Source organism: Gymnoscopelus braueri (genome assembly GCF_963280865.1).
Source record: "Gymnoscopelus braueri genome assembly, chromosome: 12".
NCBI lineage: Eukaryota > Metazoa > Chordata > Actinopteri > Myctophiformes > Myctophidae > Gymnoscopelus > Gymnoscopelus braueri.
This window is the reverse complement of record NC_137614.1, coordinates 22963795-22983533: the sequence shown is the minus strand read 5'-3', so window position 1 is coordinate 22983533 and position 19739 is coordinate 22963795. Positions and strand designations below refer to the sequence as shown.

Genomic DNA, 19739 nt, shown 5'->3' with positions numbered 1-19739 from the left:
CACACACACACACACACACACACACACACACACACACACACACACACACACACACACACTTTAATTCAGACATCTTACATTCTGAAAAGGCTTTGTAACATGTTTTGCAAAATGTAGTACAAATAAAATAAATCAAAATTATATATATAATTTATAATATCATCAGTCTATTATTAGTTGAGTGTTTGTTTGAAACTTACCCATGACATGAGTAATTCCTCTATGAGCCATTCTTGGTCCCATCTAAATGTAAAAAGCTGTGTGCTTGTGAAGGGATTCCGAGTTGGAGGATCATCAGGGTGAGTCTTCTCAGGGTGATATAAGCTGTATACTGTAAGGCTACAGACCCAGAGTAAGAAACCATATACCAGGGTGGCAGACAGCCAGGGCTGTCTTAACATTGTGACTGAACCCAGCATAAGGGTCTATTTATGATAGGCCTGCTTCAAAATCGATGTTAGCTTAGCCACTTGGACCCTAGTTTAACCACTTGGTCCCTATTCTGGGGGCGAACATTCGTTGCAAATAGCCGATCTACAAGCTTGTAGATCGGCTGTTTTTGGCGAAGAGATTTGGTGTAGGGGGGAAAACAAATGTACCAAGTACAGAGCCAATTCAGGTCATGTTTACTAACTATAGAGTGTTCAAGTGATTAAATAAAGGTCTCTGCAGGATACAGTGCATGGAAAGAGGCCCTGCAGCCATTAGGCCACTGGCAGGAGAAATAATGCTAAAAAATCCCCCCAACAATGTATCCAAAGCCATGCCAACAGATTTCTGTTCCACCTGGCAGCCTGCCTGTAACTGCACTACCCAGTTAGTTAGCCTATTTTGGGGGTTATTTATAGTATTCATTTATTTATAGTACCTCTAATCAAAACATCAAGTGACTGCCTGGCAGCATGTTATAAGATGTTAGAATTTCAATCAAATAAATGATAAACAGTGTGGGTTTCACAACAATCCATCTCAGAGTCAATTGCTGTATGATTTGATAAAGAAAGACAATATCTATATCACACAGACTTGCTGATTTGAAACGGAATCACAATGAACCCCGTTCTGTGGGACTCTATCCATTCCCCACCTTTTTCTATTCAGCCTATTACGGACGCGTTGTAAGTTTGCAGATCTGCTGATGCAGGCGACTTGCATGCATTAAGGAAATGAAGTCAGTCCTCCTCACAAGTATAGAAGTGCAGTGGTGGTGTGTACATGTGTGTACACACACTGTACAGACCGGATGAGGGCAGTTCCTAAAACTGCTGCATCATCAGAGAAATTACAGAATTGAAAAGAAAGAAAGAAAGAGAAGCAACTAGAAAAAGTGCTCCTCGGAGTACAGGTCTCCGCCAGGTCAGGTAGGTTATCGTGGCCTCCTGGTGGCGCTTTAATAGGCCAATGCGAAAAGGGTGCCATTTAATCTTAGGCCTTTCATGGCAATCGGACACTGCATTCATGATTTGAGGCATTTTGTGCCAAAAACGTGTTTTGCTAAATTAGACCTGATGGTGGCGCTATAACAGGCCAATGTGAAAAGGGTGGCATTTCTTCCTCGGCCTAGTGGGAATGTGCGTGTGAAATTTAACGGAAATCGCAAGCTGCGTGCATAGTTTGAGGCATTTTGTTCAAAACGGACCAATCCTGCAAACTTTGGAAGCCAACCTTAGCCAATCAGGATGGAATATGGGAAATCGGACAGATCCGTGTTGATCATGACTATAGAGATACTGTGTACCGATTTCCATGACGTTTGGATAAAATCTGTAGGAGTAGTATAAAAAAATGGGTTTTGCAGAAATCGGCCTCCTGGTGGCGCTATAACACGCCCATGTGAAACATTTGGGACAGAGGTTCTGAATTGGCATCCAGGGAGTGTGTGTGCACAGTTTCGCTGCGAGCAAGCCAACGGTGCCGGACATTAGCTGTTCACAGACGGACACACACACGGACGGACGGACGGACGGATGGACACACACGGATGGACAGGGGGTAAAACATACTCTCTCGCCATGCCTTTCGGCCTGGCGGAGACAACGAGAGAGAGAAAGGATGAGAAGAGGGGAGGGAGGGAGGTAGAGAGGCAGAGATGGACACACACGCACGCACGCGCACACACACACACACACACACACACACACACACACACACACACACACACACACACACACACACACACACACACACAGAGGCTGGCAGAGATGCAACAGACACACAGACAGAGTGAAGGGGCCAACTGCGCAATTTGCCCAGTTTACTCAAGTTGACAGGGGGGAATGTGGCACCTCACTCACTTTCACTCTCACACACGTGCACACACACGTGCACACACACACACACACACACACACACACACACACACACACACACACACACACACACACACACACACACACACACACACACACACACACACACACACACACACACACACACACAATGTAGGACATTTACAACAAGCAACCCCTTCACCAAAACAATCACACCCTCGTTCTTCCCTTTCCATTGACACGTTTAAATCCCATTTTAAGACACCATTTTCCCATATAGTGTATAAGTCTGCATAGGATTTAAATTGTGCTAATATTTTACTATATTTTTAACTGACTTGACTTGACTGACACAGACAGACATTATGTTCGTATGCAAGTATTTTATAAATTACAATTACATTTCAAAATTAATTATGCAATTAATTACATTATACATATAATGTTTATAATCATTAAACATAAAGTCTGCATAAAAACACCAGACTGAGAGAATATAAAACCAGGGAGGCTCATACAGTATTCACTGCATATGTGGGGTAAATATGTAGAGATTTATGCATGAAAGCGATACATACGTTTACTGTAGCCTACTATTCATAGTATTTATCTTTGTGTATTTGCTGATTTGGAACTGAAGTAGAACCACAACATAAAGTTCATTTGAATGGTTTTTGAAAGGTTACACAAATCATAGTAGGCCTACCTAAAATCTTAAATCAATCAAAGGAGGTGTTAAAGGTTATGTTAACCGGACTGTTCACAGGACTGCTAACAACTATAAGAATAATACCTATAATAGTATAGTATTTTGTTGCTTCATTAGTACTGGTGCATCCTTCTTTCTTTCAGGTAAAATGTTGAATGCCTATTGCCTACCATTATGATAAAGCCAGGAGAGATGTGGCTGTTTAAGTCATCCCAACGTCAGTTTCTGTGACTCACTCTGTGGTCATATCCTGGTATTACAACCAGATTGAACCATGCTGGAAATCAATTTGGGAAGATAAACAAGTCACCATTAGATAGATGGTCTGATCCTTCCCCGTGTTATTAACAATAATCATTTAAGCTCTACTCTCCACTGAAAGTACAGAAGAATGTACTCCAAGCTCTGCTATGTCTGTCTTATGTTGATTTGTGTTCATTGCACCTATGTAGACTATGCCTTTTAACCACATGAACCCTTTGTTGACCCTTGGTCTATATCCCCTTTTCCCACCCCTATAAAACAAATCTCTTCTCCAAAAATAGCTCATGTACAATCTCACTGCGTGTCGTGTTGAGACATTCTGTGAGCTTTTAGGTCTGCTATTTTTGCAGAATGTTTGCCTATTATAACATGCACAGAATATAGACACTAGGGTTCATCTAAGTCTGATAGATACAGTGAAGCTAGTTAATTAAAGTTAATTAATTATTCAATTGCTGTGGTTCAATTAACAGTAATTTTTTACATGTGTACATGCAGTATTTCATGTCTATGTCCATGTTTTTAGGCCATAAAATTGCTTTGTCAAGACTGAGCTAACAAGTTTGTTAGAAAAACAAACACACACACACTATAAATCCAGCCGTCTATAAATCAAGGTATGAACATTGTGCATAATTACAAATAATGTACATTTACTTTACATTGTGTCCTCTATTGGGAAAGGAAGTTCCTCTTGAGTGACAGAAGGTCTCTCCCTGTCACTTTACAACTTATTTGAAACAAACAGTTTAAGGTCTAAACCTGCTAAGAGGTTCATGTCCACCAGGGGGAGTCAGGAGTTTCTCCAACAGTCAGAGATCTGATTTCTCTGTAGTTTGGCTGTCATTGTTGCTCCACACACAACATACCATCACACTGACACAGCACACCTAATACACCTACCTACCCACTCACTCACACCACTTATGTCTGTGTTCTTACATACATTATTTTCTTTTAATCCTTACATAAACTCAATTCATGTGTGACTCCTAGCCGTAGAATACGACTGTCGTAGATGTATTCTACGAGAGTCGTATTCTACGGCTAGTGTGAATCCTATCCTGTCATAACAATGCAGGTATGACACCACACACTGTGTGGTTGACAAAGGTGTTTTCAGGGTAATGTGTGTCATTGACACACATTACCCTGAAAACACTTTTGTCAACCACTGTCTCCTGTCTCTCTACTGCCCCCAGTGATCGTGTTTGTGTACGGCAAGATAAGGTAGTGGACGTTCATTCCATTAAGTAGGTAACGTTCAGCAATCGGTTCTTAAGGTCCTTGAAGTTGGGCCTATCGTCTGCCTCAGCGCTCCAACATTCACACATGATGTTGTAGATGAGCTTGGGGCATTTGTCTGGAGCCGGCATCCTGTATCCTGTGGAGACCTGCTGGTACACTTCCTGGTTGGAGTAGGCTGTCAGGAGGGAGAGAGTGATGGAGTAGGAATTAAAACAATTGAAATGTAATTTTAAAACATTCCAGTGCGGTAATAAAAATCCTGATGAAGTTCCCTCGGGGAATGAAATGCTGATCAGTGATCTGCCATAAACAGTGAGAGCTAATAACAACAGTATGCAGGGGCGGCCTTAATGATCTGGGGGCCCGTTTCAAGAGCTCATATGGGGGCCCCATATGCACCCCCCCCCCTTCCACAATCCATAATGATGCATTTTCAAACTAAATTAATTAGGCTATGTGCACTTCCACCATGGACAGACAGCTAAAACAACTCACTCACATGATTAACTTGAGCTGAGCCCTGATTCAATCAGATCTACATCCTCTTCTTGCATGAAATTCTTGGACGTCGGCCAGCCAGAGGCGGGCCCCGGACTGGGATGCGAGTAATTTTTTTTTTTAAATAATATTTTTTTGTGGGGGCCCCCTGAGGTTGGGGGCCCGTTTCAATTGAAACGGGTGAAACATAGGAAAGGCCGCCACTGACAGTATGCAGACTCTATTTCTATTTTCATGCTGATCTCCTGTTTGCCCTGCACCTGTTCACCAGAGTGGATGTGCATGCTCTATGTTTCTAAGATAAAGAATATCTTCCTGGTGCTACAGTATTCTATCTTTATTTTATTTTCATTCACATTTTTGTTAGGGACATATTTTTTGTGTTAATGTATTCTGATAGTAATCATTGTCATAGAGTGTTTGTCCAGTGTGTTCATTGTGTGTTCTTTGTGACCTGGGAGTTGTGGAGGATGAGTTTCATTTTGTTTTTCACTGTCCACTGTACAATGATGTAAGCAATTATTTATTTGAAAATAATCCAGGATAAGAATCCAGATTTGTTTTGGATGTCTGAATGTTGTATGTTAAGTTGGCTGTTCACTACGGAAGTTTTTGTTTTAGGAAAATTCATACAGAAGGCATCGGTGGCAGTTGCGCTGGAGAGCGATGTATCCGTAACTCACAGTCTGGACCATCGATATGTTTATGTATTCTGTTTGTGGACATCTTGGTGTTAATTTTGTAATTCCCGTGCAGGCTGGGCATCTTGTGGTGCAGGTCAGGACACTATAATGAAAATGTATATCTATCTATCTAGTAACAGGGGGTCTCCCTGTCGCTCCAGCTCTTTAGTAAACAGAAAATGCATTTTCAGGGCGGGATACCAATGTCATCCAATTAGGAGACAGAACTGAAAAAAAGAGCAGACAAAAGTGGAATTGGAACACTACTATATAACTGACGCTTATAAATGGGTAATTCTCTCTCCTGACTGGATGAAACTGATTACCCACCTAGAAATGTATTTTCTGTATATTAAAATGCTGGAGCGATGGGGAGACCCCTGTTACAGAACAAACACTAGCAATTATTACTATCAGAATATAGAGTTATTTAATATTTTAACAATCAATCAATAAACCTGGGTACGGTACGCCTCCGCCGGTGATGATCTCATAGAGGAGAACTCCAAAGGACCAGGCGTCTGACTTGATGGAGAACCTGCCATGGCTGATGGCCTCTGGAGCGCTCCATTTATAAGGGATCTTCTTGTCTTCCGTTATATAGAAGGGCTCCTGGATGGGATGAATGCAGGAGAGCTGGTGAGAGGGAGTGACACTGACGCACGCACGCACTAAAATCCTCAGTGTTAATTTAACTCTGAGAGTGTACAGATGTTGGTTACATCTCAGAGTAACACATGGATAAATGAACACTGGGGGTTTTACTGTATACTCCTCCACTGTCCATTACCTTGATAATCCTGGCTAGACCGAAATCAGCCACTTTACAGATGGAGTTCTCTCCCACCAGGACGTTACGCGCTGCCAGATCTCTGTGAATACTGTTATGCTCCTCCAGGTATGACATCCCATCAGCCACCTGGGCAGCCATGTCGATCAGAGACACCGCATCCACATGCTGTCCCTCAGGGCCTGAGGGATGAGAACGAGCAAAGTAAAGCTTGAGAAATGCAAACAATTTAACACCTGCCTCGACACTGGCACAGGTCACTTTACAGCATTTACTTGCTCACAATATATTTACATTAGATGTTGATAACCTGTTGATAACATGTTGATAACCTTGCACACAGAACCTTCACGCACCGTATTGATTATCTTTGTACTTTATAAAAAGGAGATAGAAAGTGTGTAGAAAGTACCTTCTCTTGTTCAGTTAACATTTTATGTGTGGAGTCACACTGCCCTCTATCGGCAAGATGTACTGTTGCCATATAGGGTGTACTGTTGCTATACACCTACTATATGGGATGTCTCTAGAATCAATACCATTACAGGTTTCTAGAATAAAAGAACTCAGAACTGAAAGGGGTCGTAGAATCAGAACTGAGAGGGGATCTTTACTCAAACTGAGAAGGGTACAAAGTGAACACACACACACGGACAGGTTTGTACCTCGGAGGAAGCTGAGCAGGTTTCCTTTCTCCATGAGCTCAGTGACAATGTAAAAAGGGGAGGAGGTGGTGCAGATGGCGAACAGAGAGATGAGGTGACGATGGCGAAGTCCTTTCAGCATCTGAACCTCTCTCTGGAACTCAACATGGTTTAACTCCGTGTCTGGAGAAGGAGGGAGGGGAGAGAGAGAGAGAGAGAGAGAGAGAGAGAGAGAGAGAGAGAGAGAGAGAGAGAGAGAGAGAGAGAGAGAGAGAGGGGCATATAAACAGTCCTTATGTTGTGTCTGATGGGACCAAGCTATGCATCATTGCCTTGGTCTAATGTTGCACCTACTAGTACAGTACAATACACAGTACAGTACAATTTATTATGTATCATATACTGTATACTAAACACAATACCAGCAGACGTTTCAAAACATGAGAGAGAGGACGATGGGTGTTACATTACTGTAGCCAGGTTGAATAACATGAATTAAATGTTGTGTCATTGCTAATCCAGTCATCTCCTTGCTGCACTCTGTCTTTCATGCATCATCAACACAAGGAAGTGACTCAGGCATTTGGAGGATGAAAGCTAGCATGTAGCCTAAGCCATAATACAACTGTATATGCACACAGTGGCATTACTAAACAAGTATTGTAGCACAGTGGTTCTCAAATCTTTTCATGTCAAGAACCCCTAAATTGATGTGTAATTGGCCAAGGGCCCCTTCAAGAGTTTGGGTCAGGGGCCCCTGGTTTTGTGTTGTTGACAATTTTCCCAATTATTCACACATTTTCAAACATCCTGGATTAAAATTGGCTAATGGGAGGACCGACCAGCGGGCCGGCGGACCACGTCATCACGCTCATGTCACTATGACTCAGCCATAGCCATATAAGGAGTTCCCAATGCAGCTACGCCCAAATATGGAGAGTGTTGCCTAACCTCAAAGTGTCATCATAGCATAAGGCGCAAACAAATCAGTCAGCTCCATATATGGGCACAAAAGGGGCATGCCCATGACAGATACAGAGATCTCCATATATGGGCATATCGGCCGGATCGGTGGTGCAACGTAGGCGTGACCGAACTCTAGATGTGAGGGCTGTATAGCGACCCGAACGTCTAGTTTTCAAAAAATTGCAGATCTACAGTATAAGCTCACAACGCGTTACCATGTAATGCGTTGCGAGCTGATTTTATAATAGCCGAAGTATAAATGAGGGTTTAAGTGGTTAAACTGATTTTGATGATATATTAATCCATTTTGCAAGATACCCCCTCAATGACCTCCCAGGGTCCCCGGAACCCACTTTGAGAACCAGTGAGTGTTGTAGATGGTGTGTTCTCCATCAATATTAGTGGCTCTGGGGTCAGATGGTCACACAGTTAATGAAGAACGAAGGAAAGCACAAGTGGAACCTGCGGTTCAGCAGTGGTGGCTGATTCAGATTTACTTATTGTGAAATAAGAGATGGCAGAATGATCGAAGAAGGATGATTGTGCAAGCTTCTTTGGAAGTGATATTCAGCTCTCCCATCGCTAGACTGATTTTGTTTTTTAAGCAGAAAGGAGGTGATTGAAGAGTGATTTATTTGGGTGGAACTTTTAGAAAACAGCAAAGTGGTCTATTTTACAATCTTGGAGTTTAATGCAACTTTCATATCTTCTTCGTCTTTTAATGTGGAAAATTTATTAAATACCCCATTTTTACAAGTCTTAAAAAAGGTCGATGCCCCTGCTTTTGAGGCCCATTCCTATATTGAGGTTGAGTACTTCTCAACCTCAGTACTACTTGAGTACTGAGGTTGAGAAAATAAATACACTACAGTATGTCATGTGTTTTCAAGTATAATGGTGATGTTTGGGGGGGGGGGGGTTCAATGGCCAACCTTTGTACGTAATAAAATAAACGAAATATAACACAGTTTTATTTTTGTTCAAAAGGCATACAGGTGCGGGAGGCCCAGAAGGAAGTAGACACTGAGAATAGGGCACAGCCGCCTCATGACACCATAGTCATTCTTGTTAGTGGCACTGTTACTTGACTTTGAAACAGGGAACAGAGATAAGTCAAACTTATCTACTGCTGACTGAAATGTCAATATGAGCCTTTCGGGAAGCTGTACTGACGTGCGCAAACAATACTAAACAAAGTCCAGTTATACTGCCATACAAGTTCAAAGTTCAGGAACTATATGTGTCATAAAACTGGTTCATATAATAATAGTGTAACTGTAAGCCTCTGAAATATTTACTGTAATGCTGTAAAGATGTATGTACTTTTGTAGGGTAGTGTGCAGTAGCTGACTTCTTAGTCTCTCTGTCTTATATACTGACAAATCAAGGGTGTATATTTATATTTAACACATTTTTTATTTACACATAACTGTAGTTATGCTGTCATGGGGGTTAATTAACATTTATGAGATTCCGGTAGTATGTTGTGTCATCAGGCCAATGACTGCCCTCCATTTCATCCTCCATCTCCCAGTGGATCTCAACTCCTGCCCCTGTGAGTGTGGACCCGGAGCTCGCTCGCTCTCGTTCTGTCTCTCTCTCTTTCTCTCTACTTTACTGTTCAGTCGGGCTGAATGCAGCTGAAATGCCTTCTTAGAAACAGCTTTAACATCCTTATTCTGGTCATGTCATGATACGCGATCAAAAATAGCACATCTACAAGCTTCGAGCTTATAGATTGGCTATTTTCGCTATTTGTACAATACAACAAGTGGTTAACATAAAGAAATACCGCTTTTAATGATCTTGATGGCGACGTTGATGCGGTTCTTCCAGCGCCCGCGGTGGACGTCAGCGAAGAAGCCGCTTCCCAGCTGCTCCTCCAGGGTGAACTCCTCTTTAGGAAGCTCCCATTCATCCACTGTGGAATGGGACAGGTCCAGCGGTTGGGGCCGTCTCTGTTGGAGTCCAATACATATGAAGTGCTTACACATAGTTACATGCATACAGGTACATACCGTACATACATACTGTAGATGAACATGTATGTACATGTAACATGTATGTATATAAACATACATACAGTACATAAAATATAACATGCATACATGCACATACATACAGTACATTAATATGGTATGTGCTTGTACATACACAAGTACATTTATATAAATGTGAGTCCACATGCACAAACATGAATACATAAAAAAAAGATACCAAAGTGGCTAAATCTATGCATCCAAGTCCACACACAGCTGTGCTTTGCCGTTACTGCAACATGTATAAATGTGTTATTCTGTACTCACTACCTCCTTTCCGTTAAGTTACAAGAGAATAGAGGAAGAAGTGACAAACATAGGAGGACAGTCAGCGGCAACTGTGACCACATTGTCAGGGCCCTATTTTAGGGCAGGCAGATTGGTGTGAGACTTGACTTGAACATGAAGTGAAGTGGTGAAGTGGTGCACTATAATTTTGGGGTCAACAAGGACCACGATTTGTGCCTTCCGCTTGCTTGTACCAGGTCAACCAACAAGCAGCATACACGTAGCGTACATGGATGGACAGTACAGTACATGTGGAACTGTCGGTCCAATATTGTAAATAATTACATAAATAAAAAATGATATCCTGAAAATAATATGGCGAGCCATTATTGCTGCGAGGCCGGTTCTGGCCCGTGGGTCGCCTAATGATCTAGAGCGTAAAGTTGAAATTGGAAAACGAAAATCATCAGACTTGCTTGGTCTAGACTAGAGGCACATAACATAAAAAACAAAATGTGTTACTCCACATAATGAGTAAACAAATTCTGATGTCTCAAATTGGCACAGTGCCCTTGTTAAGGTTAGGCCCTTCATTAGCTACTCCTACTAATTTCCCTTGTTGCAACTAACCTGCGTATACTACCCCCATGTGCAGATCAAGGCACAGCCGTCTCCACACAGTTGTTATGGTAACATGGATCATTTGATAGCCTAGCCTATAGCTCTGTATTTACCTCTGCAAACAGAGTTGAACAGAGTTTATGTTTATGCGCCATTCTGTTTGCCATTTAGAAAAATTACTTGAAGAATACCCCGATTTGCATACTAGGAATGAACATTAGGCTACCAAAAAATTACTTGAAGAATACCCCGATTTGCATACTAGGAATGAACATTAGGCTACCAAAAATAAATACTTCAAAGGTCAAGGTCACAATCAAGTGGGCCGGCGGCCAGGGGAATGGACCTCTGACGTCACGCTCATGTCACCATGACTCAGCCATAACCATATAAGGAGTTCCTAATGCAGCTACGCCCAAATGTGGAGTGTGTTGTCTAACCTCGATGTGTCGTCATGGACATATCAGCATGCCCATATACGGTCATAAAAGGGACAACGACTGACAGATACGGAGCTCTCCATATGTAACAGAGAGAGTTCCTCTGTTACTCATGTTTGGACATATAACCCTTATTTATTACATTTGCGCAGCACAGTTGCACTTTTATTAATTCGCATAGTTTACCTTAGTGCAATATGGAGAGTGCAATATATTTGTAGTGTGAAGTTTTATTGTTGAGTTTTGATTGAATGGGGCTGGACTAGAGCTTTAATCGGGCCTAAATATTTGAGCCCGGCTCGACCCAGCCCGACAGAACTTCAAGCCCAGCCCGACCCAAAGCCCGATACATAATTGACACATTGGGCCCAGCCCAGCCCGTAGCCCGTCATTTTTCTAAACAAGCTTATTGCTGCATGCAGCCTTTTTTCTCATAAAATCTTGGTAATTCGTTAAAGGTTCGATGACATTCATTTTCACTTTTTTTATTTTTAATGTTTTTTTGGGGGTTTTATGACCTCAATTACACCCAAAAAATCTGAACTTTGAACATTCAGTGGATTTTCTGTGGTCTGGGGTTTTCTGAATAATTAGGCTGAAAAGTAATCTGAGCTTGGCCCTTCGACAGTGAGGTCACAGTCGACTAATCCCGCCCACTCTCCTCCTCGCCCCTCCCCTATCCTTTCCTTTGGGGGGGGGCGGAGCAGAGGCGATGATTGACAGGCAAAATCCCTCACCAGCGACACCCGCAGGCAAAGATTTCTTTTTTCATTGCAGTTGAAAAGGCTTTAGAAATGTGAGACAAAAACACCTACAGTGAATCACTGGAGTGGAATTTTCAGTTAAAACTTTTTGTACACGTTTGAAGGACCAGGACAAAGACTCTGAATGTGGTGTAAACATGAATGTCATGATACCTTTAAGAACAGGAGTCATTCACCCTTTTCCAACAGTCTGTTAGAAAAAAAGAATATGCTACAAATTAATTAATATATGCATTTATTTGGATAAAAAAATAAATTGCATTTTGTTGCCTAGCCCAGCCCGACCCAAAGCCCGACAAATACGTGACCAATTGGACCCGGCCCAGCCCGTGCCGACGGGCCGGGTCGGGTCCCGTCGGGCTCGGGCAAAAATCTTAAGCTCTAGGCTGGACCATATCAGGATAGCAGAGGGGGTTATTATGTGCTTGTGGTAATTGTTAATTTATGTTACAGTGTGAAGAAGGAATTGTTATAACTTGTGAAGTTCAGGGAGATTTTGAATACTTGTGGGGGTTAAGGGTATTTAAGTATTTATTGTATGTTTAGTTACTTATTTATAACATGTTGTTAATGGTGCAGTCTAATGTTGCAGTCTAGCTCACCTGGGTATAAAACGCTGCTGCCAGTTAACAAGAGAGAGAGTTGAGAGTGAGAAGCTGGACACCACCATGATGGTGTTCTTCAGCTAAAGTCCTTAAATGTTATGTTTGCTATATGTTGGTGAATAAATACGCCATTTGGTTACCCCATACAAGTGCCTCTGACACTGTACTGTTTCCAGCCGCTAAGACGGTCCTTCTCACACCATATATGGGCATATAAGTCGGATCGCCGGTGTGACGTAGGTGTGAGGGCGCCCGAACCTCTAGTTAATTAAAATGACTGTTGCTAGATTTAACCAAAAGGCCAATTTTCATCTGCTGTCTCTGGCCAAGGTAAATTAATGAAAGGAAAAAGAACATTCAGTACAGGACACCAATACACAAAGCTCAGCATTATCAGTCAGTGGCAATGACTCTTTATTCTCAAGGTTGAGAATGGATTTCACAAAGCTATGGGAATAAAGAGATGATTAACGTTTCAATCGGACATGGTCACAATCAATCAAGGGCAGTGGTTGTTTACTTTTTGTAGCCTTTCTAGATGTTAATGTTCATGTCATATTTATAACAAAACATGCATAATACAATGTTGTGACCAGCAGCTATAAACCACTCTGTCCACCCCCCTGCCCGCAAAACACATTGGTATTTGCCATTTGAAGGGGCTAAAATTGTGCGCGCTCGCAGTCTCGCACACACACACACACACACACACACACACGCACGCACGCACGCACGCACACACGCACATACACCTTACCCTCTTGCAGGGTTCTCCCAGTTTGCCGACAGTGCTGAGGTTGTTGGAACTGTAGTATTCTATCAGGTCAATGAGAGAAGTGAAGTAGTGGCTCTGTTCCGCGTAGAACTGACAGCCTGTCTGGATGACCTTAAAGTGCTTAGCACGCCCTTCTGACTTCACTGCACACACACACACACACACACACACACACACACACACACACACACACACAGACACACACACACACACACACACACACACACACACACACACACACACACACACACACACAGAAAAATGCATGGTTAGTTAGTTACATGATCTCCAGTGTAGAAATGTAAAACACATACAATCATACAGTCATATATGGACATCTCTCTCTCTCTCCCGGCTTCTCGCCTCATATTCTCCCCTATTTCTCTCCCTCCTCTTATTCTCCTTTCCCTACCCCATGCTCTCTCCATTCCCCCTCTATTCCTCCTCTCATTATCCCTCTCTGTCTCTCTCTCATCCCACCTCTTCCTCTATAAATCCATTTCCTTCTGTACTGTAGCTCTCTCCGTCTTCTTCTTCTTGCCTCTCTCTTTTCTCTTCTTCACCTCCCCAACCTCTTTCTCTCCTCCATTCTTTCTATCTCTGTCTCTACCTCCCTTCTCCTCTGTCGTACCTGACAGTACGTATCCCACGGCGTCTTTCTCGCTGAGGCGAATAAGGAATGCTCCGTCCTGGTTCTCTGGCCTTAGCAGGTGGCTCTGGGCCTCGACGCGGTTCATCTTCCCAAAGAACCACCTAAAAAGAAATACATAGAGGTACTAAGTTCAGTTGGCCCTAGTACTAAGTATGGCGCTGATAGGTCCAGCGGTTTGTGAGATTAGCTCAGTACTAGCCTCGATCTCAAGGCTTTTATTTTCCTTTGCGTTTTGCAGCTCAGTACAAACAGACAGACCCTATAGCTTCCTGCAGAGCCATGCTGCAAAAACAACTGTTAAAGGAGGAGTTCACCCAAAAAATTACTTATTTTCTATCAATTGCACACCCTATGAAGCCTTGAATCCATGGATTCTTTTTTGTTTTTGTCGCATTCCTAAGCTAATAATTTGATTCCCGTCTCCTACCGGCTAATGTATCCGGTAGGAGACACAAAGTAGATTATTTGTGTCTCCTACCGGAAATACACACGGTCATCAAATTATTGTCTTAGGAATGCCACAAAAACAAAAATAAATCCACGAAATCAAGGCTTCATGGGGTGTGTAATTGATAGAAAATAAGTATTTTTTTGGGTGAACTCCTCCTTTAAGTTATGGCCATCTGACACAAGCGTCTGTCGACAGAGTCGGCCTACAAAAATATATGCGGTTCATGTTGACACTTCTTTCATCGAGAATCTGTTATTTTCGCCGGTTGACAGATGCTTGTCTTATGAGTATAAAACAGCGTTTAGTACCAAGACTACTAGCTACTATCTGCTACTAGCCTACTACCACTGATGCTGCTGCAATCAATTAAGATTGCACTTTATAAAAACGTGTAAAACTCAATAAACTATTGGAGAAAAAAAGATTGCACTTTATTGATCCCACAGGAGGAAATTCAGCCATCACGGCAGCCAAGATACATAAGGTACATACACATTTCCAGAAGGGTCTGATTATCAAACACAATAAGTATAGTATGAATACATCTAATAATCAGTAGAGTATTATTACCATGAGAAGTATACATTATTGTATAATTTATACTCCATCTTATGATAGTCTTGGATGCTGGAAATAGTTAATCTATAACCTCCCTGAGCTTGTAGATCTGCTATTTTCGGCACACAACACCAGAGTACAAAAAGTATGAATCAGGCGTATGTGTCAGTCAGTACTGCTGTGGTTATGAGATGAGTTATCTAGTGCAGTCTAGACACCAGATGGGCTTCTTCATTATATCAAACAAAACTTCACTGCAAAAAAACTCACAGTCATAACATAAAAGTTGAACAATGTTAAATCATTTATTATGAGAGTCTACTTTATTGTCATATGGAAATTAATGAAAAATCTAAAAAAAGATTGTTCTATCAAATCGCATGACTCTTTATTTTACCATCATTTTGCAGCACATTGTGAATTGGCCCATTGCAGGTTACTGTTAAGTTAGTCCTTAGTTAGTGCATTATGGACTTTAGTTACATGGCCTACATTAAATTGATTCCTTTGCGTTATTACTTTGAATGAACATTTTATCATTCAGATGATAATATCACCAGCTGCTGGACAACACATTTTAACATGAAAACTGTGCAGCACAGTGTACTGTATGGACGGAGACAGAGCAAAACACTGACTGGTCCTATCATGCTGGCTCGTCACTTTAGTTAGCATTTCTTTCACAGACTTTGGACAGATAGGGGGGCCGCAGCCGCTGTCATTTGTCATTTATTCCCGGGCTGATTTGTGCTCCCACTGTGGCCGCCCTACCTCTGGTCCAGAGCTAAATCCGCCCCTAATTGACCCAAGTAATTAACAATAACAATCCTACTGATTGTTATTGCTAATTAGCTTTACAGCCTTTACAGCCCCCCCCCCCCCATGGTCCCGTGCCATACACGCACCAAAACATTGTCATCACAGCATACCTGAAGCAGGGGTCTTCAACGTTTTTCAGGCCAAGGACCCCCTAGCTGTGAGAGAGATGAAGCTGGGACCCCCACTACACACTGTATAAAATCGTGTTGCAGATTAAACTTTTTCATAGATTCCAGATTAATTTAACCACTTAAACTACTTAGTAAACTTGACCTTTCACTCTGTACTTGGTCTGCTCTTTTTTCCCTGTACACCAAACCGTTCAGATGGTTAATTAAAAAAATCCTATCACACAAAGATTTGGCGGCCCCCCTGTAGTAACTGAGGACCCCCTGGGGGTCACGGACCCCCTATGAAGACTCCTGCTCTAGAGATTTGACATTTAAGCCAGTGTGACAGAATATATGCCTACGTGATATTCACGCAGCTTGCATGGTTTACCAGAAACATATTAATAATAGGAACAACCACTTCCCATTGACTAAATGGGAAGTGGTTAAATTAATACTCCGGGTTCTACTGAGAAGGAAGAGAGCTGCCAAGACAGGAGGTCTGACATTATGGGAGGTGTTCACTGTTCATTGACATTTGTCATTATTTACACAAGATAGAGAATAACAGTAGCCTAGACTAGAGCACTGGTTCCCAAACGCGTTGTGAACTTGTAGATCTGCTATTTTCACTACTTCTTAAAATGTTTTATTCTAATTCATGTAATTTCTTAGATTTTTTTAAATTCATTTATGAAATTCTTAAAAAAAAAAAAAAAAATGTAAGAATGTAAGAAGAGAGAGAGAGAGAGAGAGAGAGAGAGAGAGAGAGAGAGAGAGAGAGAGAGAGACCTATACTCACGGTTGCGCATCCACAGACTCTGCTCTGGCTAGATAGTTATTAGGTACTATGCCCGTGTCCAGGACGCGGCCGTTCTGGTCCACTTTCCTAGCCGTCCACCAGTCCCCGGTGCGGCTGATGACGTTGAACAGATCTCCCTCTTCGAACGACAGCTCGTCTTCGTGCCGGGACTCGAACGGCCACATCGCCGTGTAGATCGAACTGCTGCTGCTGCTTTCCTTGACATTTCCACCGCTCCCCGAGGCCAGATTCTCTCTGCTGCGTGAAGAAGAAGAATCCCCATCATCACCGTCTCCTCCTCCTCCTGGCGAAACGCGATCAACCTCCTCGCTGGTTGCACTAGTAGTTCCACCGCCCGGTTTGTCGCCGAAGAGCCGCCGCCACAGACTCTCCAGACACGGGCACGCTTTACGCAGAGATTCCCCCATGGAGGAGCATTAATGGGGACCTCCTAGAGTCCTAGCCCCAGGTGTTCTGTGGATTTGTTACTGTACGCTGTGCGCTCTGGCGCGCCAGGAAGCAACACAGGTCTACTGTAGCCTACTAATACTACCCCACTACACCTGTTGGACAAGTACAGAATGGAATGGAATGGAACGCCTGGAACGCGTTTCAAAGGAGTGTTGAGGCTGTCAACGCCGGTTACAGTTGCTGACAGGACACTTTTGAATTAACTCCTTCGAAGTGTCAAGCCTGTTGTGGGAACTCCCTCCGCCGAGTGGCGTCATCATTCTCACTCACTAATCACATTGTAAATATCAGATAGCTGTCCTACACGTCTGAGGTGTCACTGTCTGTCAAGCAGTGGTGTATTTACTCAAGTACTGTACTTAAGTACACTTTTGAGGAGTTTTTACTTTACTGGAGTGTTTCCAATTTTCAATACTTTTACCTCTACTCCACTACATCAAATGTAGGCAAATATTGTACTTTTGCTCCACTACAATTATTTGAAGATTTTAGTTACAAGTTACTTTGTAGATTTTAATTATTATTACAAAACATACATTAGCCAATAGCCACCTCAGCCCTACTTACTAGGCTATTTGAAAAATAGCAGATCTACAAGCTCACAACTCATTGCAAAGCAATGCGTTGTGAGCTTGTAGATCTGCTATTTTTGAAGTATTTTTATACATATGGAAACTTGTGGAATAGGACATTCTGCATAATGAGTAGGCCTACTTTTAATTTCAGCGCTTAAGTATATTTTGATGTGAATACTTTTGTACTTTTACTCAAATACATTTTGAATACCGGACTTTTATTTGTAACAGAGTATTTCTACATTGTGGTATTGGTACTTTTACTTAAGTACAAAATGTGAGTACTTTTTCCACCACTGCTGTCAAGTAATTGCAAAAACTATTGTAATGAAGCTGTCTTTGTGTCAATCTGTCCGCAATGATTCAATATAGGCTATACCGTGTAGAGAACTTAAACAGAACTTGGTTGAATATTGAATTGAAAACAAAAAAAATTAATTACACTCTCAAAAACATTGTCTAGGTGTGTTCACACTGTCATGTATTCCATTGCAAAAAAACTGCCTGGAGTGCCTTTTCTGCCTAAAATGAAATCAATAAATATTTCTCATCTCTGACATAATAACAAGACGACCTAAAAAAAAAGCCTCGCTAGCGGTCCCTAGAGGCCATGCTGCCCTTTACCTCTAACCAGGCCAAAATTCTATGACTGACCAATATTACCAAGTGAAAAGAAAATGGAAAATTACTATAATATTTTGGGGAAGGGGGTATCATACTCACTGAAGTGCTGACACATAAATCCGCAAAAAAGTGGAAAGGTCATGGGTTAATGAAATGGGGTCACTAGAGGAAAGGTCATGGGGTCACCGCAAATTTCATGTCAATCCAGCCAGCAGTTTTTGAGTATTATTGGACTAGAAGTGCTAGCCTCACCTTACTAGATGATCAGAGATTTCTGCCTACGGATACATCTGGTGACATCTAAATTAAACTGGGTGTAAATAATTCGGAATAAATATAAATATACACAAATAACATACATATGATATATTTTGGTTAAAACAAGACGTTTTTTGTTAAAAGGTTACAGCTCTATATTCTGATAGTAATCATTGCTATAGTGTTTGTTCAGTAACAGGGTCTCCCAGTCTCTCCAGCTCTTTAATAAACAGAAAATACATTTTCAGGTATATGTGACAAAACTTCAACCAATCAGGAGAGTACCCATAGCTTCATTTTTATAGTGTTCCAGTTACAATTGTGTCTGCTCATTTATTTGTGTTATCACTTGCAATTTCGCTTGTTTAATATGTATCCTGACTGAGTTCTGGTTGGATAAAATTGGTATCCTCACCTGCAAATGCATTTTCTGTTATATCTAATAAAGAGCTGGAGAGACATGGAGACATGATAGACCTTTAAGTCAATGAAGGTGGATGCTGTAACATAGTATGTAATAATACACATATACACATAGTGTATGTATATGTCATCAAGAACATTACAGATTTCAGTGCTTATAGTGTTAGAGCCCTACAGCTAGCAAGGCTAAAAATAAGAGAAGGAGGCATTACTATTTGAGCTGCTTTTTTCGAACCGGTCACAAAGTATTTTTTTTGTCTAGCTGAGCACGTCATACTATAGGCTACACTGTATCATCGTCAAATGGTACACAAGGCCTTGAAACGTCATATTCAAACTAACTCAGTAGCTGACATGCAGTATGGTGCAATATCGTGGTCAAATGTCAATGTCAGCGATGAGCCACATGGATCAATTATGCACACCTCTAGGTTGTCCTTGTTATTTTCAAG

At 41.8% G+C, this 19739-nt stretch overlaps 2 protein-coding genes across 2 annotated transcripts in view; both read right to left on the bottom strand.

Moving 5' to 3' along the window:
* The window catches only part of LOC308097013 (uncharacterized protein), a 19708-nt gene extending 19382 nt beyond the window's left edge, over positions 1-326 (bottom strand). The window contains exon 1 of the mRNA XM_080444568.1: positions 201-326. The gene's annotated coding sequence lies outside the window, so the exon portion shown is untranslated. The remainder of the gene's footprint in view (positions 1-200) is intronic.
* A 4034-nt stretch (positions 327-4360) lies between these two features.
* ptk6b (PTK6 protein tyrosine kinase 6b) lies at positions 4361-17696 on the bottom strand. Its single transcript, XM_080444307.1, has 8 exons — positions 16937-17696; positions 14176-14297; positions 13527-13687; positions 9865-10030; positions 7128-7289; positions 6463-6644; positions 6131-6284; positions 4361-4666 (listed from the first exon to the last, which is right to left on the bottom strand). Exons 1-8 carry the CDS (start codon positions 17362-17364, stop codon positions 4485-4487), a joined length of 1557 nt encoding a protein of 518 aa, XP_080300433.1. The 5' UTR covers positions 17365-17696; the 3' UTR covers positions 4361-4484.
* Between the last annotated feature and the right edge of the window lie 2043 nt (positions 17697-19739).